The 22,064-nt window shown below is 46.0% G+C and overlaps 3 protein-coding genes across 3 annotated transcripts; 1 reads left to right on the top strand and 2 right to left on the bottom strand.

Annotated features, from left to right (window-relative positions):
* Positions 1-374: 374 nt before the first annotated feature.
* On the top strand, positions 375-4,508 carry LOC100682428 (calreticulin-3). Its single transcript, XM_044486561.1, has 14 exons — positions 375-586; positions 1,160-1,267; positions 1,408-1,600; positions 1,920-2,178; positions 2,266-2,322; positions 2,414-2,461; positions 2,789-2,875; positions 2,960-3,017; positions 3,124-3,191; positions 3,303-3,398; positions 3,477-3,533; positions 3,649-3,744; positions 4,102-4,131; positions 4,224-4,508. Exons 1-14 carry the CDS (start codon positions 469-471, stop codon positions 4,233-4,235), a joined length of 1,287 nt encoding a protein of 428 aa, XP_044342496.1. The 5' UTR covers positions 375-468; the 3' UTR covers positions 4,236-4,508.
* Positions 4,509-5,386: 878 nt separating this feature from the next.
* On the bottom strand, positions 5,387-6,924 carry LOC123062878 (RHOMBOID-like protein 13). The gene is made up of 2 exons (XM_044486562.1): positions 6,826-6,924; positions 5,387-6,748 (listed from the first exon to the last, which is right to left on the bottom strand). The coding sequence occupies exon 2, from the start codon at positions 6,562-6,564 to the stop codon at positions 5,749-5,751; it is 816 nt and encodes a 271-aa protein (XP_044342497.1). The 5' UTR covers positions 6,565-6,748; positions 6,826-6,924; the 3' UTR covers positions 5,387-5,748.
* Positions 6,925-11,329: 4,405 nt separating this feature from the next.
* LOC123062877 (uncharacterized) lies at positions 11,330-14,872 on the bottom strand. The gene is made up of 4 exons (XM_044486560.1): positions 14,738-14,872; positions 12,995-14,012; positions 12,050-12,907; positions 11,330-11,679 (listed from the first exon to the last, which is right to left on the bottom strand). Exons 2-3 carry the CDS (start codon positions 13,529-13,531, stop codon positions 12,095-12,097), a joined length of 1,350 nt encoding a protein of 449 aa, XP_044342495.1. The 5' UTR covers positions 13,532-14,012; positions 14,738-14,872; the 3' UTR covers positions 11,330-11,679; positions 12,050-12,094.
* Between the last annotated feature and the right edge of the window lie 7,192 nt (positions 14,873-22,064).

Below are 22,064 nucleotides of genomic sequence, written 5' to 3'. Positions count from 1 at the left end.
CGGCGTCTCATTGGCCAGCACCGGGGCTTAAGCGAGCTTCATTTGCTGCCGCATTTAAAAGTGGGGCCGGCGCCCAGGTGGGGACGTCCCACCCTCGCGGTCGCGGGTCCACCACCGTGGACTTTGACGGGTCGTCGCCGGCGTCCGGTGGCTACGACGACGAGGACTCGGGACGGAGAAGGCCGCGCTCCTCCGGTCCACACCCCCACTCGCCCCCGCAAACGGCCCCGGGTCGTCGCGAATTCACGAAAATGCCACCCCGCTCCCCTCGCTGGATCACGACGCCCTGGTCAGCTGGTTGGTCGGGCCGGAGGGCATTACCGTGAATAAGCGCCACATCCGCGGGCTGTTGCGGCGCCCCGCGCGCTACAAATATTCCCTTGGCAATGGAAAGCCCAGCAGAAGCAGCAGCCTGGCTGGCAGCCACCAGCCCACCACCACTTCCTCGTCTCCGGCGAGCCACCGACGATGGGTAGCAGCCGCCGGCGGGGCGACCGCCACCTCAAGCTCCTGCACCGACTCCTCGCCCTCTCGTCGCTGCTCCTGCTCGCCTCCGGGGAGGTCATCTTCGAGGAGCGATTCGAAGGTAGTAGTGCTCCCGGTTCCCAGCTCAGTAGACTTGTTGCTTACTTACCAGTTTGGGAGGTGCCTGCGTGCTCCGTATTGTACCTGCTGCTATTTCCGTGCTGGTCCTCGTGAATCGAACTGGATTCGCTGCTCCCAAATTCCATTTTGGGCGAGTGATTGATGGGCGCCTGAAAAATTTCTGCATCGCCCCCTGGATTGACCAGTATTTTGTTCATGCCCTCGGGAATTCCTGCTTCCCCTGTTCATGGTTTTCCGGTTCACAAAGGATGTTGACTTCCTTTGAAGGACCGAGCAAGGAATTAAGTGGTTGGAGGTGAGTGATGTGGTGAGGTTTCCTGCTGAAATGATTAGTTCCTTCAGTGATGACAGTGGGTAGGAAGTGGGATTGGGAACTAGCGATGTTTAAGTTGAACTGATGTCTGTGTTCATGGGGAGCATCAGTGTGATGGAGTGGCCAGTGAATTGCTGACATGGCCTGGTTTGCTTGACTTAGCTGCGATGCCTTGTCCAATACATGAGTTCGATTAAGTTAGTGCTATTTTCTAGTGTCTCATATGGTTGTATGTTTCAGATGGTTGGGAGACTCGGTGGGTCAAATCCGATTGGAAGAAGAGCGAAGGGAAAGCCGGCATGTTCAAGCACACGGCAGGAAAATATTCTGGAGATCCTGATGACAAAGGTTTGCTTTCTCATCCCTCATACTCTGTTCTTGTTTAATTGATGATGATGATGGTTCGGTCGCAGGTCAAGTAAACTCCTGCTTGCGCTAGCTTAGTTCTGGATACTGTCTGATCCTTGTGTTCTATTTGTGTGCTCTAGGCATTCAAACAACAATAGATGCTAGGCATTTTGCCATCTCAGCCAAGATCCCAGAGTTCAGTAACAAGGGCCGGACATTGGTAGTCCAGTACTCCATAAAGTTTGAGCAGGAAATTGAATGTGGTGGCGGCTATATTAAGCTAATGTCTGGCTACGTCAACCAGAAGAAATATAGCGGAGACACTCCTTACAGGTATGTTATTGCCTACTTCTGCCCCGTTGAATTCCATGTTCTTACAAAGATCCACCATTGCTGTTCGTAAGCTCCTAAGCAGACCCTGTCACTCTTTTGACCATGTGATTGGGATGTCTGTATAGTTGATGAGCAAAAGTCTATCTCACATAATTTGTTATATTGTACTGTATTGTATATAAGTCCACCTAGATGCTATAGCTTGCAAATGTCCATTCATGATTAAGGCGAAATGAATAAATATAAACTGCTTATCTGTTCAGGTTTACTAGTCTACTGCTGAGTTGTGCTGATAACCTTCTCATTTTCTCTTATGCAGCTTGATGTTTGGGCCAGATATATGTGGGACTCAAACAAAGAAGCTGCATCTTATACTCTCTTACCAGGGGCAGAACTACCCTATCAAGAAAGATCTACAATGTGAAACTGACAGGCTGACGCATGTTTACACATTCATTCTTAGGCCCGACGCATCTTATAGTTTACTTGTTGATAACCGTGAAAGAGAATCTGGGAGCATGTACACTGATTGGGACATCTTGCCTCCTCGAAAAATTAAGGATGTTGGTGCAAAAAAGGTAGCTTGCTTTTTTGAAAAATGGAACTGTAATACAACTAGAAACGTTACAATGAGAGAATCATCTAACATATATGCATTTTTGCAGCCTAAGGATTGGGATGACAGAGAGTACATTGAGGATCCAGATGCGGTTAAACCCGAGGTTTGTGTGCCCATACATTATTATGTGAATTTGATTATTTTACAGTGTAGCAAATTCTGTAGTTTTGTAACGGCTCATCTACCTTGGCCAGGGATATGATTCTATTCCAAGAGAGATTCCTGACCCAAAGGATAAAAAGGTATGAAACTTCCTATCTTAATGAAACTCAAGACATCAAACATTAAGTCGTTGCACTTCATATTCCATATTATAAATGGTTTTGACTTATTTGGTAATGCATCATTCAGTTCTAATTTATTAGCGTGAACTTGACCCATTTAACCACTTATCTGGCTCTACATATTTGGTCTTGCTGAAGATGTTTTGCATTTGAAGCATGCTATAGTTACCATCACATAAACTGTGGATGTCCTAGCACATCTAAAGAAACATTCTTACAATGAAGCTCGGTACAACTAAGAACACCGCATGATGACAAATATATGCATGTTGTGTTATTAATCAGCCCGACACATGGGACGATGATGATGATGGCATATGGAAACCTAGAAGGATACCGAATCCAGCATACAAAGGACAATGGAAGCGCAAGGTTTGTCTTGTTGTTTGTTCATCAGTCGTTCATCCTACTTTATTTCTTTGGTAGACTTCATGTTCTAACATTTTCTGCCCACAGAAAATTAAGAACCCTAACTACAAGGGTAAATGGAAGATCCCATGGATTGATAACCCAGGTAAGCAAATAGGAGAAGTGATATTGGACCCGACACTTGATTTTGAAGTGAACCTCTTGTCAAAGTTTGAAAGAATCTTAAACCATGAACTGTCGCACTTCTGCAGAGTTTGAGGATGATCCAGATTTATATGTACTGAAACCTTTGAAGTACATTGGAATTGAAGTTTGGCAGGTACCATATATTACAATATAGTGGTTTTCTGGAGATACATGTTCCATCATAACTATTGGTTGTTCTGAATGAAACACATTTGATATTGACTTAAACCTTACTCATGTGCAGGTAAAAGCCGGTTCGGTTTTTGACAACATTCTCATTTGCGATGACCCGGAGTATGCAAAACAGGTTGCCGATGAAACATGGGGTGCAAATAAGGAGGTAACCTCATATGTTTACTGAATTAACCTATGTTGCTGATATCCTGTAAGCAGTGTCTTACTTTTCTGTATGTTATAGGCTGAAAAGGAGGCTTTTGAAGAAGCTGAAAAGGAGAGGAAAGCTAGAGAAGACAAGGTTAAAATCTTCAATTAGCAATTGTTACTGGTCATTTTTTTTATGCCCTTGAGGCAGAACAGCAAAAGAATAACTGTCATTGGGAAAGAAGCTAAACATAACTGCTTGTGTACAGGAAGCTCAACAAGCAAGGGAGGAAGGAGAGCGACGGAGGAGAGAGAGGGGTGATCGACACCGTGGCAGGGACCATTACAAGGACAGATACAAAAGAGTAAGCTCACATGCCGTTCGCTTTCTTCCTGAAGCCACCCTAGAACTCTTTGAAGTATCAACTTCTGACTACCACCCTAGAACTCTTTGAAGTCTTATTCACTGATTCCCTCTTAACACACCTATTGACTGATGGAATATATCATTGCAAATCCCAAGTGCTTGAGACATTGCTAATATGGTAAACAAGTAGTATAACTGGATATGTTCTAATAATGGTATTCTTGAAGGCCGGGGTGTGTTGCCTTGTGCTGTAGTGTCATATACAAATGTATCATATGGTGAAACTGTGACTGTGTAAGACATCATATATAAATGAATGCATGATTACTGACATCCTTTTTGTCTTGTGTTTCAGCGCAACAGAGATCACTGGGATGACTACCATGTAAGTTGTGAAGCATCTCATTCGTTCATTTAATAATTCCAACTCGTGAATTAGATAGCATGTGGCTTATAACATTCTGGTTTCTTGTTCAGGATGAGCTTTGAAGCCTCCCAAATCATCAATTCTTCCAAGGAGAATAATTGAAGTGTTTCTTGTCTCGTGTGAGGGAAACTGATTGAATTGACCACGAAGATCATTCCTATGTGACAGCAGGACAGACAATTCCACTTATCCTCAAAAGTAAAAAACTTGGCCTTGGCCCTGCAATGTGATGTTGTGCGTGTAGTGTACATGGTCTGGGATGTACTTCCTTTTGTAAACTCAGATTACCTTTGCTGATATAATAAAGAGGTTCCATATTTATTGCATAACACAAATAACTGTTGTTGCCGAGGAGTTCTCACTCGATTTGTATACAAATTTTTATGTTGCTCCTGTAATCAGCATACACAAACACCTCCTAGGATTCAGCCTCTCAGGTAATGAAAAATAAAGCATGCATCCAGTAGAAGCATATATTAGCGTTTCTTTCATGCATAAGTTCATACATATCTATACTTGGAACTTCCTTGATTAATTGATTGGTATACCAGAATAGCATCAGAATCGTCTAAACACATTGATGCAAAAGGGGCAAGGTGACTCTGCATTGTCTGGCAGAACAAGTCTGATGTATGCCTGTGTTGGCAACAATTCACTATGTGTGCTTCAAGACAAATAGAAGGAGCATATCAGTTCTTCATCCAAGCTATATCATCCACATATGAAAAGCAATATCTTGGTTTATAGCTTGAGTCTACACATTAGGATAGAAACAATCTGATATGCACAGCACAAATTCAGTTGTTCTTTTCTACTCCCTCCGTTCCAAAATAGATGACTCAACTTTGTACTAACTTTAGTACAAAGTTGGGTCATCTATTTTGGAACGGAGGGAGTACATGCTTCTCATTCCTTCACATGCTATCCTTCATAAAAAGACTCCCTTTTGTTCAAAATGAACATGCACCTGAAAGTCAAGGTAAAAGAACTCCCTTCACATCTGAGATGACCAAAGAAGCGCATACCACCACATTTCCAAAACTGAAAGTACAGCATTGTGTCAACATGATACAATTTTACATACTTAAACAAAACCTATCCGCACTTCAAAACACAAAATGGCAATGGCTGGCAGAATAATACTGTCATATACTTGTACTGGCCCCGATTCACTATCCGAACTTTGAAACAAATAGAATGAACATACCAATTCTTCATCCAAGCTACATATATCATCCGTATGAAAAACAATATCTTGGGTTATAACTTGAATTTACACATTAGGATAGAAATAATCTGATATGTACAGCACAAATTCAGTTGTTCTTTTCCTACATGATTTCAATTCCTTTACATGCTACTTCACAAAAAGGATTCCTTCCTTTCTGTTCGAAATGAACATGCACCTGGAAGTTGAGATAAAAGAACTTTCACATCTGAGATGACGAAAGAAACCCATAACACCAGATTCTCAAAACTGAAAGTATAGGGTTGTGTCAACATGATACAATTTTACAACCTGAAACAAGACCTATCAAACATTTCAGTGAGCAGCTCTTCCACACTGACTGAAGGTCATACAAAATCCGCAACTCCTCTTCCGGGCAGCATATCCATTTGCAGAGCCCTGCCATTTCTGGAGGCGACCAAACCAACAGACAGCAGCGAGGGATCCGTAACTGGCTCAATCTCGATAAACCTCATCTCCAAAGACCCCGTGCGCTTCAAGCTCAAGACGAAGACCAGCACGATCCACCCGAGCATTGTGATCGCCCAGTAGTTATTCATCCCATGAATCAAACCCCAGGCAATGGAGTAGCCAACGATGATCCCCGACAGGTGGCCGATGAAGCTGGCCTGGGGAACCATGATGGATGTGAATATGAGCGACTCGAAGGGCGCGAAGCTGATGGGCAGCGAGAGGACCCCGAAGAGGTTGAGCTTGGACGACGGCTGCTTGGCGGCCAGGATGGTCATCCACCCGAAGACGACGCACGAGTAGCCCACGGCGGTCACCCTCCGGAAGTAGTCCACCTTGAACCTCCGGATCATCACGTGGTAGATCCCCAGCACGAGCAGCCCGGACAGCACCACCAGCACGAGGGTGTAGTGGAGGTAGTACTGGACGCCCAGCCCGGCGGCCTGCTCCACGGCGCCGAGGCTCCACAGCGCGCTCATGTTGAACACCAGGTGCACCACGCTGACGTGCGAGAAGGCGGCGGTGATGAGCCGCCAGTGCTGCCCGCCCTCCACGGCCGCCTCGTAGCTCAGCCCCACGTCCGCGTACCCGATGCCCCTCTTCTGGATGAGGAACCAGATGAGGGAGCAGAGGGCTATCACGCCGCTGCTCGCCGGCTTCTCCAGTATCTCGTAGATCAGAGGCTTCCCCATGGTGCCTGCCGGACCTAGCTTCTTCACCGAGACTGTGGCCCGAGGTTGACGAAGATCAGGAATGCTCCGCTGGAATTTGTGGATCGGGAGCAGAGGATCTAGCAGCGCCTCCCCTCCAAAAAGAGGCGGATTTGGTGCTCGCTGATCGAAGAGGGGATCAGTGGCTGGCCTGATGAACGGATCTCTGGCGGAAATCTAGGGTTCAGAGGCCCGAATTGAGAAGATTGAGGGGTTTGGAGATAGTAGATCAGTGGCTCTGACCTTGGGATTCTTGGAGGGGATTCGTTCGAGCGGCTTCTGGGGCGTGGGAGTCCAATGCCCTAGACTGTTCGAGTTCGATTCGGGGATACGTATTTCTTTTTCTTTTTTTCGACCCTTCAGAAGGAACAATGTTGTTTCACAACTGGTACAGGCCATCTGGGCCGGCACGGCACGACCCGCTGGAAAACCAGATCGACCCGATCCAGCGCTGGTTTTTTGGGTTTGGAAGTCACGGTTGACCAGTTGACCGGTCGACCGCTAACTTTTAAAAAATCAATTCAATAAACCTCACAGATTTTGGAAAAAAAATCACAAACTTAAAAAATGTTCATCAATTTGGAAAAAAACTTCATTGAATTTGAAAAAATCATTGATTTCGAAAAAAAACATCAAATTGAAAAAAACTTCATTGGTTTTGAAAAAACCTTTATCGAATTTGAAAAAATCATTAAAATTGAAAAGAGTTCATTTATTTTAAAAAATCATCAAATTTGAAAAAACTTCATTGATTTCTGAAAAAGTTGATCGAATTTGAAAAAGTTCATGCATTTAAAAAAAAGAAAAAAAAACTAAAGAAAAGAAACAAAAAAAAGGAAAAAATCATATAAAACGGTCTGGGAAGATACCACAACGAAAAAGAAAAACAACAACTAGAAGCTTCCCAAAACAGGGGGCTTCCACGAACTGGGGGAAGAATAAATAGAAAAAAGAAAGAAGAATCTACACACAAGTGTTGCGATGTCCTAATAGTTAGGTCGCTTCTCTCTGAACGTAGAGATCGCAAGTTCGAACCCGATGCACTCATCCTATGCTCGAAGGGAGGGGGTGTGCGCCGGTTGGCAAAAACGCCTTTAACCGGCGCATAAGGTGCCAAATAGGGTTGGGGCTGTGCCAACACGCCCGGCATGACACACGTGTACCAGCATGTGTGCTATTTGGCCTTTTGGGCAGTTTTGGGCCTATCTAAAAAACGTGTAGCGTTCCCGTTTCGCTCGGAGCGCATTCCCTCACTCTTCATCGAGCCCCTCAGCCTCTCCGTGTCCTTCCGAGTCTCCTGCCCCGCATGAAAACGTCACCTAAAAAACGAGGAAACCAACAAAAGCTTGGTTAGATGAAACTAGAGAGGGTTCCAAGCAAAAGTAGCATGTACCCCTTCGCTCATGAGCACCCTAGACGATTAGGGTTTCCTTTGCCTCCTATCGGGACCGTCGCCGGTCTGCCCCGCCTCTAGTGGCCTTAGGGCCATGGAGGTGCGATGGATCCCGACCTTTGCCGGGAGGAGGGCTTTGTTTTCAGATTTTTTATATATTTCTATTAGGTTTGTGTCCTGCTTAGAATGGTGATGCAACAACGGATCTCCAAAGATGGAACAAAGTTCTCCCCACCTAACCCATGTCCCGATGGTGCGTCTAGCGTCATCGAAGGGCGTGTGAAAGTGTGTCTCCGACAGATTTCATGAGATTCGATTGGTGTTTGTCTTCGTCGAATCCGCTTAGATCCTTTATGTGTTCATGCGTCGATAGATTGGATCATTTTGATCTTTGATTCTCTTCATCGGTGATGGTTGTTGTTCTGGAGTGCTAATCCCGTGGGGCCTTAGCATGACGACTTCCCGACTATCTACTACAACAAGGTTTGACTGGCTCCGGTGAGGGGGGAGGGGGCGATGACGGCGACACGCCTTTAGCTCGCTCTGCTTATAGTCGTTGGTACTTGGTATACTGACCTGAGTGTAATCTTTGTTACATCTGGTATTCTTTGTCTGCTCGTTTTTGTGGATCAAGAGCAGAGGATCTAGCAGCACCTCCCCTCCAAAGGGGGGTGGATTGGGTACTCGTCGCCTGATGGATGGATCTCTGGCGGAAACCTAGGGTTCCGCGGCCCGAATTGAGATGATTGAGGGTTTTCGCGATGGATCAGTGGCTCTGACCTTGGGATTCTTGGAGGGGATTTATTCGAGCGGCTTCTGGGGCGTGGGAGTCCAATGCCCTAAACTGTTCGAGTTCGACTCGAGGATTTCCCTTTTTCTTTTTGCGATGCTTCACAAGGAACAATGTTGTTTCACAAACTAATACATGACTCTTTTTTTCCTTTTAGCAGCATCTCCCAGGCTGGCCATCTGGGCCGGCACGGCTCGGCCCGCCCTTAAACATGTCTGCCATGATACGACCCTCAGTGGAGAGCAACTAGTTGAGGAGCGCTCCTTCAGGAGCCTCCCCAACAATCACATGCGGGGAGGGGGGGGGGGGTGGTGAGAGCGCGCCACCCATCACCATGTGTCACGCTCTTGGCGCTTCCTCCAGATTTTGATTTTATATTTTTTTTGCACGCGTTTTTGGTTTTTAAGACGTTTTTTGAAGAAAAAAAACTACTTTTCAGTCTTCACCGGTCTTTCTTAGCTTTTCGAAAAAAACAATTCAAACAAAATTGCACGAAAAAACGCATTTTATTTTCCGGTGAGAGGCACGGCATGCCTCTCATAAACGAAAAAAAATATGTTTTTTTTCTTTTCTGTGAGAGATATAGTTTTGTTTTTGTAAGAGGTACGATTTTTGTCTCCATGAAAGGGCATGGACGTGTCTCTCGGAAACAAAAAAAAATGCAGTTTTTTTCTTCCGTGAGATGCACGGTTTTGCTCCCCAGGAGGCACGACCGAGCCTCTCGAAAACGAAAAAAACATATTTTCTCTTTTTTTTTTCATTCGTGAGAGGCACAATTTTGCTTCTGTTAGAGGTACAGATTTGCTTCCGCGAGAGGCATCGTGCCTCTCGAAAACGGCTTCTGAAAGGTAAAAAATGTGCTTTCAATCCGGCTTTTTTTATTTTATTCGTGAAAAAAGTCGTTAAAACATGTCAACATGGGAGTTAGTTTTGAAAATATGAACGTAAGAAATCTAATAATGAAAACGGTTCGAGATTTAGACGCACGGTTTAGAAGATAAAATATTTTGAATAAACATATCGACGAAAAAACCGAAAACTAGCAGGTTGTGACCAGTGGGCATCGTGCCACTTATTACAACCTGGGAGGTGGGAGTGATATTTGGAAGGAGTACTTCTCAATTAGTGATTTTTCCCTCGGCGGGACATTTGTAAACAGGTCACCCGCCGCCATGTGTCGCGCTCTAGGCTCCCTCTAGATATAATTTTTATTTTTTTCACACGCGTTTTCGGCTTTTTAGATTTTTTTTTTGACTTTTTGGTTTTTCACCACTCTTTCTTAGCTTTTCGACAAAAAATTGTGTGAAAAAATGCGTTTTGTTTTCTCGTGAGAGGCACGGTTTTGCTCACACAAGAGGAATTTTGTAATGTGTTTGAACTAGGAATTTTGTATGACAATACACATCACCTCATTAACATCTTGTTTTCCTTTTTTTAAATTTTTTTTTCAGAACTTTAAAACATCTTTCCGCATGGTTTTTCATCGGTTTTGATATGACATTCTCCCATGTCCACGTGGCGAGCCTCAAAATGTTGACCGTGCCACGCAGTTTTTTTTTTGAGCATGAGTACAGACACAAGCGCTCATGAAAGCGCATCGCCGGAAATCCTGAAATAAATCCAAAAATAATGCGAGCATCAGGATTTGAACCCTAATAGGTTGGGGATACCACTGTTCACCTAACCAACTCAACCACAGGTTGATTCGCGACCGTGTCACGCGGCTGATCCGTAGAGTAGTGTACCGTCAAGAGACTTGTTTCCTCGCTTCGGTGAGGTGGTCGAGAGGAGACGAGGCCGAGGTGGTGTTGTCCACAAGAAAGAAACCCCAAATCCCCCTGCCTCCCTGCAGGTGCAGACACCTCTCGGCTAGGCAAGGCGATAGACGCAACCTTGGATCGCTATGGGGATCTCCATCATCAGCTTTCTGCCTCGGCACGCTCCGGCCGATTCCATTCCGCTACAGAGATCGGTGGGTGCCGCTACTTTCTTCTTTCCTTGCACTCAGGTCGGAATATAGCTAGACTAGAAACTACTCCCCCGTCCGCGAATAAGTGTACATCTAAGTTTTGTCCTAAGTCAAAGTTCTAATATTTTGACCAACTTTATAGGGAAAAATAGTAGCATTTATGGCACAAAATTACTATCAATAGGTTAATTTTGAAATGTAGTTTCATAATATACCAATTTGATGTCGTATATGCTACTATTCTTTTCTATAAAGTTGGTCAAAATTTTAAAACTTTGACTCACGATAAAACGTAGAAGTACACTTATTCACAGACGGAGGGAGTATCAAACTAGTACTCCAGATTGGGCAGTGCCAGTAGTTTTTGGAATTGGATTGGATCTGTTAGATCCGTGGACGACCAGGGAGGGATTCAGATTTGCCTGCTCCACGGCTTCTTGGGCTTTTTTCAGATCAAAATAGGCTTATGCCCTGCTGCTTCTGTATGTAGATGTAGAGTAGAAACTAGAAAGCAAATATGTCTGCTGCTTTACAGAAAACGCACCAACGCATTTTTTGCAAATTCAAAGCAACAGTATCTCAACTCCCCTCTAACCAATACAGCCAAGCAAGTTTCCTTTCTACTACTACTACTACAGTGGATTGATGGATTACACTACAGGCGCACAAGGCCAAAAGATACGATAAATGCACAGCTCCCATCAGAGCTCCTCATCCTTCCTTTGAGTTCGAGCTAGGCTCAGGGAAGCCATCCCAAACTTCTCCCACGGAAACAAACATTGTCTGTCAATGGATGCAAGTCACTGTGATTTCACAGCCATAAGACAGAGAGACTAAGAAAAAAGGTCCACTACTAGTCGTCGACCCCGGTGCAGCTGAAAATGCCTGCATCGAGCTTCCCCAATAAGCTTCGCCAGGAGTTCCTGCGTCAGAATATCTCCATTGCTGCAAGAAAAGGTAATGCACGAAAACAACATCAGCCGGGATCTTTGATGATCTTGCGCTAAAAAAACAAGACCATTACTAGTAATACACAACGCCCGCCAGGCCACCACATAGCTAGAATCCCAAACCAAACAAGGATCAGTTAATAGTTTGACTCGAAGGAAATGTACGCTAAGTTAATTGTTTATTAGGACTGCACTATTATACATGATAGGAGGGCATTGCACTTGGGTTTGTTGCTTGTTCCTAATTTTATTGTTCATTCACATTGGTTCTAAATTCTGGTGCTCCCATCTCTATTGTTTCTCTTTTGTTTGCAGGACCAACGGTCACATGATGCGAACTCATGAGTGGAGATTAATGAACTTACCATTTGTTGCTTATTACACAGGAGTAGCTTTGTTGTTCAATTCCATCATGGAAGACCATTCTTCCCCTGCCCATCAACTCCGTCTCCACTGAAGAAGCACACAGAGTTCAGCTCTTCCACAGTCATCTGTCCTTCCAGAAATTCAGGGAGCAAATTCCTCATCTGAGCGACGACATTCTGGTCTATATCCCTCGCAAGTGTATTCACCCAATCTTGCTGCAGCTGCTGACCTTGATGACCCTTGCTTAGTCGCCAACGTCCAATGGAATTGGCAATTGCCATCACGAAAACTGCGCAATCGGCGTTGTTATCCTGGAGTGGAGTGCTCGCGTGCTCGACGACCGATTCTTGGAAGGGAGGTAGCACTCTGCGGATTGAGCGGGCGAGGCGCTCCGCGGCTTCGTTGTTGATGCGACCTTCGGTGCTGTCATGGTGCACCAGTCGAGGCGCGCCATTGATGGGTCTGTACAGAACCATGACGGACCAGTGAGATCCCATGTCCGGCTCATCACTAGTGCTGTTGTTGACGGGAAGAATGTTGATCTCTGAGGAAGCAAGAAGTGCCACATCCATTGCATATGGATCATGGGCGAAAGCCAGCGAGCTTGCCGGTGGCACCAGATTGACTTGGTTATGCAGTATTGGAGTGAGGCCTTCGAAGTACTGCGTGATAACTCCATCGGTGATGAAACCACCACCTCTGATGTCTTCAACATCACTACGTTGGCTACCTGCATTCTTCAGCTCAAGACTTTGTATCTTCTTCTCGAAGGTTTGCTTCAAATGAAGAACCGGAGCATCCACGAACGTAAGGCCAAGCTCTTTCTTTGCAGTGGTAATTAGGCGATTCAGTAGCTTCTGCAGGCATATAGCATATTGCAGTATGAGATGAGAATAAACCAAAAGGACACAAATTGAAATACTGAGGGGAATGTCAAAATTTACCTCATTGTCGACATCTTGACGCCATTCAAGGAACCAAGGGGGCACTTCAGCCAAGCCACCAACTCCGCCTCCTCTAAGCCCTGTGCACTCTCTTCTTGGCCGTTTGCCATCTTTGTCCTCGACTTGAATTGAGCCACGCTTCTGCCCTCCTCTTGCTTTGGTGTATGTGACATGCCGCGGTCGAAGTGGTGCTCTTGGCAGTGGAGCTGCAACGTCCGGATTATATATGTCACCGTCCCCATCACCCTCGTCGATAGGTGCCCAGATTTCCTCCCTTGGCTTGGAAGGCAAGGAAGGATGACAAAACAGTTTTCCTTCAGCCCAAGCATCAACATGATATATTAGTATGCTCCCCATCAGTTCATATGCTTTCTCTAGGACTTTTTGGTTTTCAAAACCCTCCTCAATTCCTTGCATAACGACTCCACAGCGGGACTGCCATTGCACCACTAAATCTCGTGCGCGGGACCCAAGCCTATCAAAATGATCCATGGAATTGCAACATTTATGCAGGATCTCCAGAAATTTTGTTTCCATGATGTATACAATATATGTACCCCAAGCTTGGCGGAATCCCTCTGGTTCTGGACGGTTGGGCCCCTCGTAACTGGATAATGCAACATGCCCATCCTAAGAGACCAAACACTCAGCTTTGTGTTTTCAACACCACCATCTCCAACTTCTTTGTGATTAAGTCCAAATCCTGTAGAGAGTGTCTTACTACTGTCCATGTAGAACTCCCTGTTGTCTTTCCAAATCGACTGGAAGAATCCATGTGCATTCCAAATGCCAACAAGCCAGTATTGCCTCGCAACCAAGATAAACACAACAAATCTCCCTGGTACCTCACCACGTAGTAAAAGGTCCCATCGAGAGGGCAGGTGTATATCATCTTACCGCCTGTCTTCACCCTGTACTGCGCTCTGCAGAAGAACCAATACCGGAAGTAGGTCTGTGAAGCCTCGAAGCTTGCCCGAACCTCATGAGGCTCCCCGTCCAGTCACCATGATACAGTATTCTGAAAAAACCAAAATTTGAAGGAACCGGTCATACAGTGCAATAATCAGGGAACAGTCAACAACAACTTGTAATCGTGCTTTATGATGAAGACAACAAAAAATGATCTGTTCATGGTGTTCTGAAAATATAAAATTGCAGCAACAGGACAGGTTATAGAGTGCATTCAATTTAGGAACAGCCTGAGCACGGTGTGCATGATTTCCACGGCAACAAAGTAGAGCTGCTTCCCTGATCGCTGCGTTATGCAGGAAGCAGAGAAAAAAAACACAGATTTTCTATGACTAGGCTCAAGTAAAGAGCCAATAAACTGCAGCAGTATACATAGAAGGGAATAACTTGAGCGCAACCCGACCGCACTGCGCTGGATTCCCCCGGTAGCTCACTAATCGACCGCCCTTCTAATCGCTGCATTGTGGTGAAAGCAAAAAAAAAAAAAAAACAGGAAACATAAGAAAAGGTGCGCCCATTTTTTGTCCAAGAAAAACGGGAAGAACCAGCGCAGGCGGATCATCTCTAGGACGGTGGGGGAAAGAAACCGCTATGATCAGCTAGTCGACGAAGGGAGTGTCATTGGGGGTGATTTCCGACCGCCACGAACAACCAAAAGTGAATCGAAGAAATTATTAGAACAGGAGAAATTAGACCCGCCCCACTCCCCTCCCAAATTAGAGATTTGATGAGAAGCATCGTACGGTACATGAGAGGGTCAAGGTGAGCACATACCCTTGGAAGCGAACGCCGAGGGCTTGCTTCCTCCTCCTCCTCCTCCTTTTTTGTCCCTTTGGCCATTTCGGCTTGATTTTGGGAGGGGGAGCGGGCTCGCTGGGGAAGAAGGAAAGAGAGAACTTTAGCTGTGCTGTGCGTGCGTGGGAGGGTGGGGGATTGCAGGGGTTTAGCTAACGGAATTGCTCCACACACGACACACTCTGGCCGATCTATGCACGACCAGCAATCCAGCGGACGTTGCATGGCTATGGACGAGATTCGCTGGCTGGATTTCATCGTCGTGCGCTGGTCGTCCATCGTTTGTCGTCCGCCTAGCATTGCTCTTTAGCTAACCCTCCTCGTCTCCGATGCCTGGTAGGCCTGCCTGCCTTGTCAGAGGGAAGGATGGCACCGAATTGCCCAGTGGTGAGCCCAGTGTACTACCGGTACATCAATGAGCCCTCGCCTCACCCCCCTGCTTCTCCAACCTTTTCTCTCTCTTTTTGACTTGCTTTTCTCTTGTATTTGCACATCTACATATTATGGCAGTTTGACACTGTAATAAACCAGAGCAATATGTTAATAATGCATATGCATAGAATTCAGCCGCTTCCGAGTTCACAATTTCAAACCTGACCATTCAAATTTTCTAACTATTTTTTCAACACATAAATCACAAACCCTACCACCAAATGGTCAGGACACTACACCACATGGTTCATCCAAAATAATTCACACACTTCGAACAAGGCGCAAGGAAACAAAATGCTATACATAGAGCCATAATGCACCCACAAATGCTCAGCAATATCATCTCCAAGTTGTTGATTGCGTATGTGCCCAAGTTATTTGAAAGGATGATTAAAAGCAACGTGAAAAGAACTTATTATTTCCGTAGGAACTAATTGTGTGAACATTAAAGTAAATGTGAGAAACATTTATTATTTATGTTTTGAGAAAAGACACCCAAATGGTATCTTATACTTATATGATAATTATTGAGAAAAAAGACAACATTACATAAAGCGATTGACAAAAAATAAAATTACATTGACGACCATACTGACCACCTTTTTCCTTCGACTGTTCGCCGCCTAAGGGCATCTCCAACATTGACCCTCAAGCCACCCGTATCCATCTGGACCAAGTTGTCCAGACGTATTTTGCCATCCAACTCGGTATCCCATCCTTCCGCAGACTGGTCCAGACGTCCATTCTCCCGCAAACTGGAGGCAAACTCGAGGCAGGGGGGCTTTGCAGGAGTCCGGACACCAACCACGTGGACTTTGACACCCCGACCCACCCAAAAACCCCTCCGGTCCCTTTTTCTCCCACTTCGCGCATGCTCCCACTTCGCGCCTGCTCCTCCTTCCTGTCATCCACACCCTTATGGTCCGCCACTACCGTTGTACCACTCCGGCCGCCGCCCAGGTATCCTTGGACGTCCGCAGACTCTACCCATGCGCATGCTCGCCCAAATATTCACTTTTCACATTGTTGGATGAAATTGAATGGGATACCCAAGTGGCAGACCGTCCTTAAGGATATTGAAAATGACCCGAAGAAGATGAAGAAAAATGATGGGTCTAGCTCCACTTAATCAATTGGATTGAATGTGAAAGAAGAAGTAAGGCCACCTCCACCGCGCGACCTCATCCTGTCCGACCCCGTCCGTTTGGGGTAAAACGGACAAACCGAGCGACCCAGCGCGCGGGAGCAAACAGACTTTTGTCCGTTTTGTGTCCGCTTTCGACCCATCCGCGGCCCAAGTTTGCGCCTCTTTTGGGGTGAAACGGACACCACGCGGACACGCCGGCCGTCTGCGTGTGTCCTCCCCTAGCCCGCCCGTCGGTGGCACAGGACGAGCCTTTTTCTATCCGCCCCTCCCTCCCTCCGGCCGCACCCACTCCACTCTTCTCCACTCTTCCCCACTCTTCCCCTTGTCGCCGCTGCTGCCATTGCAGCCGTGCAGCTCCGACGCGCGCTCGCCCAGCCCATTCCCCTCGTCGCCGCCGAGCTACCCAACCACGGCCACCTGGTTTGCGCACCCGCCGGCCGGATTTGGGGCGGATCGGTCGGTCTTGAGCTCGCCCAGCTGTGGGAGGCCGGGCTGCGCCATGGACTGGCCGGGCACCTCGCCAGAAGGCCCTGGCAGGGCCGCAAGGCCACATGCAGGCAATGGCTCATCCTCTAGCCGCTTAGATCTGCATCGTCGGTGATCCGCCGGCAGATACACGAATGACGGCCGGCCGGGCTCGGTGCTTGCCCAAAAGCTCGTCGGCGCGCCGTTGCCCCTCATCAAGTGCGACCACTGCCCAAGGATGGTCGTGCGCCGCATGTCTACAACGCCGGAACATCCCGGATGGGTGTTCATCAAGTGCTTAAACGATGGGGTATGTGCTCTTTTTAGCTTTGGTTTGTGCTCTCGGATTAGACTAGTTGTGCTAACTTTAAATTTTATTGTGTAGAATGAATGCAAGTTTTGGTATTGGGAAGAAGAGTACATCGATATATTGATAGAGCGAAATTTAGTACATGTTCGTGCACTTTTATCTAGCCTAGAGGCTGTAGATGAGACAAGTGCACTTGTTGCTAGATTAGAGGCTAGGCACGATACTACGTGTGAGGAAGCAACATCGACTTCTGGCTTGAAGAAGAAAGGAGGGTGCAATGTCGAGCCTCCTCCACAGATCAACAATGAGTGCATCGAGAAGGTCCTAAACCAACTCAAGGGAGCAGTTATGAAAGTTGGGTATCTTCTCAAATATATTCTTGTGGTTCTTGTTTTCTTTGGCCTTGCTTTACTAGTCAAAATGTGATGATGTATTGTCATGTACCAAAAATGAATGATGAAAAAAAATTAAGGACTTGCAAAGAAATGTGCACGCGGACAAGATGCGGCCGGGATGCGTCCGCGTGCTGGGCGCACGGCCACCGCATCCCGGAAACTGCCCGGACACGACCCCATTGCCCTACCCAAACGGACAGAATCCGGACAAAACGAACGTCCGTTTGGGGTCGCGCGGTGGAGTTGGCCTAAATGATGGGGCGGACATGCAAGCAACCGTGCCAAAGAGAAACCGACAGGTGATGGGGAACAAGCGGGAGAAGGACAGGGTGGCGTGCGAAGACAAGCAGAATGTCAGCCACTTGGATAGGCATTTTTGCTGGAATTTAGTCTATTTTGGGACAACCCAATAGCAATGTCAGAAATTCCTAATAAATCCTAGAGGCCCACTTGCCCATTCGTGCAAGGCAAGGGCACTACTGAACTTTAGTCCCACATTGCTAGTTTGGCAGGAGTTGGATCTCCTTATAAGGGAGGTTATTTCCCCACATGTATGAGCATGAGAACAAGAGGGACATGCACGTGCGCTCCTCCTCCACTGCCCGCCTCGCCTTGCTGTGGGTTGCGGGAATGAGCTGAGCCAATGTCTAAAATTTTGCCACGCACAACTGGTATATGAAAGGTCACACAGACGCTGGAAAGTTTTTGCGATAGTGGAGTTTGAATGCAAATGGTGCAGCCCTTCGGCTGCTGGTTGTTCGCTTCATCTCCATCTCTTCGTTTCACCTTCCGTCGCTGCACTCTCGCCTCTTTCTCCTATGCCTATAAAAGGGAGGCCGCTCCTCTCCAGAGATGCACATCAGAATATCATCTTCCTCTCGCCACCGTTCCTGAGCACTGAGCTACTGCTATGATATTCCTCATCTTGGCTTGCGGCGTGCACCGCAGGTCGGGACAGTAGGCCTCCGAAACCCCACCGCTTTGAGTCCTGTATGGGAGAAGGGTGATAAAGTTTTGGGGGAGCGCTCCGCAAGACTACTGACTTCTTCATCATGGATTCCCCGGACTCCGACGATTACTTCCCCAACGACAACTTCTTCCCCGATGTCGACAACCTCTTCGATGACATGGCTGACGAGGACACCGACCCCAAGACCAGTGCTTCTGTCGATGTTCCGTATGTCTTCGTGTTCTCTTTGTTTAAGATCTTGCCTCAGTTTCTTGCTCCAGCCTTTATTGTTCTAGCCTCTGTTCTACATATGTTCTCATCTAGTTCATATGTGCACATGCCATTTGCTTTCTCACCTATAGATTACATGACTTGTTTCATCTCTACTATAATAGTCATTTTTTATCTACTATTTCTGTTAATAATATCATATGATAAATTGCTCATATTTCCAACAATCCAAAAACCTTATTATAGGCAATTACCCCGGGTGTTTTTGTTGCTTCCATGATGCCTCCTATGTTTGAGGGTATCCACTATAAGAGGTGGCGTGTGAGAGCCGTTCTTTGGTTTCAAACCATGAGCTGCTATGATGCCACTCTTGGCAAATCCGAAGGAGATTTTGATGCTCAACAGGAGCAAGCTTTTCAGAAAATGGATACCTTGTTTAAGGCTGCTCTCTTGAGGGTTCTCGGTGAGAACATAGTTGATGCTTATGCGTCAATTGATAATGGAAAAGATATGTGGGATGCACTGAGGCCAAGTTTGGGGTCTCGAATGCTGGCATTGAGCTGTACATCATGGAACAATTCTATGACTACAGGATGACTGAAGAGCACTCCGTGGTTGAGCAAGCTCACAAGATACATTCATTTGCTAGAGAACTTGAGCACTTCAATTGTATTCTACCGGACAAGTTTGTTGCTGGAGGCATCATCACTAAGCTTCCTCCTTTGTGGAGGAATTTTGCTACCTTACTGAAGCATAAGAGGCAGGAGTTTTCTGTTCCGGATCTCATTGGTACTCTTGATGTGGAAGAAAAGGCGAGAGCAAAATGCACACGTGCTCGAGGTATTGAGGGAGGATCTAGTGCCAAACCGGTACAGAAGAAAAACTTCCAGTCCCGTAAGTTCAAGATAAAGAGCAAGTTTGATGGTAAAGCAAAGTTTGATGGGAAGAACAAGGTTGTACAACACACCAACTTCAAGAAGAAATGTGTTTGTCATGTGTGCGGAGATCCTGATCATTGGGCTCCTAGTTGCCCTAATCATTATGACAAGCATCATCTTGGGAAAGGCGGAAAGACCGCTAATGTGATCATTGGTGACATTGACATGAAGAATGCTGGGTATGGTATATTTCCCACTATTCTTTCAGTATGCCATTCCCCTGACTGGTTGATTGACATGGGTGCTAATGTGCATGTATGCAGTGATTTTCAATGTTTTCGTCTTATCAAACCGCGGGGACTTCAACCATGCTGATGGGCAACAGTTCAGGTGGTTCTGTTTGTGGTGTTGGCACAGTCGATCTGAAGTTTACTTCGGGGAAGATCGTGTGGCTGAAGAACGTACATTATGTCCCCTCCGTCAATAAAAATCTTGTTAGCGGATCTCTTCTGTGTAGAGATGACTACAAGCTTGTCTTTGAGTCGAATAAATTTGTAATATCCAAGTATGGAACTTTTTTTTGGTAAAGGCTATGAGTCAGGAGGCCTATTTCGTTTATCCTTGTCAGATGTTTGCAATAAAGTTGTTAATCATGTTTGCAAAATACTCAATCAAATGTGTGGCATTCACGTCCCTGTCATGTTAACTTTGGTTGCATGTCGCGACTAGCCAAATTGAACTTAATCTCTAGTTTCACCACTGTCGAGGGATCTAAGTGTCAAGTTTGTGTGCAAGCTAAGCAACCTCGTAAGTCTCACACGACTGCGAAAGCGAGAGATCTTGCACCACTAGAGCTCATACATTCAGATCTATGTGAAATGAATGGTGTTTTGACAAAAGGTGGAAAGAAATATTTCATGACGTTCGGGAGGGCTGATCTCTCTCCTTGTTTTGGACTCTAACTTGCATGATTTGAATGTAACTAACCCGGTCTGGCGCTGTTTTCAGTAGAATTGCCATGGTGTTATTTTTGTGCAGAAATAAAAGTTCTCGGAATGACCTGAAACTCCACGGAGAATATTTTTGGAACTAATAAAAATATTGGCGAAAGAATCAAGGCCAGGGAGCCCACACCTTGTCCATGAGGGTGGGGGGCGCGCCTACCCCCCTGGGCGCGCCCCCCTGCCTCGTGGGCCCCCTGGTGCTCCACCGACCTCAACTCCAACTCCATATATTCACGTTCGGGGAGAAAAAAAATCAGAGAGAAGGATTCATTGCGTTTTACGATATGGAGCCACCGCCAAGCCCTAATCTCTCTCGGGAGGGCTGATCTAGAGGCCGTTCGGGGCTCCGAAGAGGGGAATCCGTCGCCGTCGTCATCATCAACCATCCTCCATCACCAATTTCATGATGCTCACCGCCGTGCGTGAGTAATTCCATCGTAGGCTTGCCCGACGGTGATGGGTTGGATGAGATTTACCATGTAATCGAGTTAGTTTTGTTAGGGTTTGATCCCTAGTATCCACTATGTTCTGAGATTGATGTTGCTATGACTTTGCTATGCTTAATGCTTGTCACTAGGGCCCGAGTGCCATGATTTCAGATCTGAACCTATTGTGTTTTCATGAATATATGTGAGTTCTTGATCCTATCTAGCAAGTCTATAGTCACCTATTATGTGTTATGATCCGGCAACCCCGAAGTGACAATAATCGGGACCACTCCCGGTGATGACCGTAGTTTGAGGAGTTCATGTATTCACTAAGTGTTAATGCTTTGGTTCGATACTCTATTAAAAGGAGGCCTTAATATCCCTTAGTTTCCAATAGGACCCCGCTGCCACGGGAGGGTAGGACAAAAGATGTCATGCAAGTTCTTTTCCATAAGCACGTATGACTATATTCGGAATACATGCCTACATTACATTGATGAACTGGAGCTAGTTCTGTGTCACCCTATGTTATAACTGTTGCATGAGGAATCGCATCCGACATACTTATCCATCACTGATCCAATGCCTACAAGCTTTTCACATATTGATCTTTGCTTAGTTACTTTACCGTTGCCACTGTTACGATTACTACAAAACTGCTACTGTTACCGTTACTTCCATACTACTTTGCTACTAAATACTTTGCTGCAGATATTAAGTTATCCAGGTGTGGTTGAATTCACAACTCTACTGCTAATACTTGAGAATATTCTTTGGCTCCCCTTGTGTCGAATCAATAAATTTGGGTTGAATACTCTACCCTCGCAAACTGTTGCGGCCCCCTATACTTGTGGGTTATCAACACTATTTTCTGGCGCCGTTGCTGGGGAGCATAGCTCTATTCTTTGAGTCACTTGGGATTTATATATGCTGATCACTATGACGAACTTGAAAGACGAGAAAACCAAGATTTATCCCTCAACTACGAGGGGAGGTAAAGAACTGCCATCTAGCTCTGCACTTGATTCACCTTCTATTTTGAGTAAACTTGCGACACCTAAACCTAC

This window comes from Triticum aestivum, chromosome 3A, assembly GCF_018294505.1.
Source record: "Triticum aestivum cultivar Chinese Spring chromosome 3A, IWGSC CS RefSeq v2.1, whole genome shotgun sequence".
NCBI classification, from domain to species: domain Eukaryota; kingdom Viridiplantae; phylum Streptophyta; class Magnoliopsida; order Poales; family Poaceae; genus Triticum; species Triticum aestivum.
This window is presented reverse-complemented; position numbering and strand designations above follow the sequence as displayed.

What these genes read in the sequence shown, in the direction of transcription:
- LOC100682428 (XM_044486561.1), top strand. Translation starts at nt 469, where the DNA reads ATGGGTAGCAGCCGCCGGCGGGGCGACCGCCACCTCAAGCTCCTGCAC. An exon ending in AAGGACAATGGAAGCGCAAG is followed by an intron (nt 2,876 to 2,959) that starts GTTTGTCTTGTT and finishes TTCTGCCCACAG; the next exon opens with AAAATTAAGAACCCTAACTA. An exon ending in ACAAGGACAGATACAAAAGA is followed by an intron (nt 3,745 to 4,101) that starts GTAAGCTCACAT and finishes CTTGTGTTTCAG; the next exon opens with CGCAACAGAGATCACTGGGA.
- LOC123062878 (XM_044486562.1), bottom strand. Translation starts at nt 6,564, where the DNA reads ATGGGGAAGCCTCTGATCTACGAGATACTGGAGAAGCCGGCGAGCAGC.
- LOC123062877 (XM_044486560.1), bottom strand. Translation starts at nt 13,531, where the DNA reads ATGGAAACAAAATTTCTGGAGATCCTGCATAAATGTTGCAATTCCATG. An exon ending in GTCAAGATGTCGACAATGAG is followed by an intron (nt 12,908 to 12,994) that starts GTAAATTTTGAC and finishes ATATGCCTGCAG; the next exon opens with AAGCTACTGAATCGCCTAAT.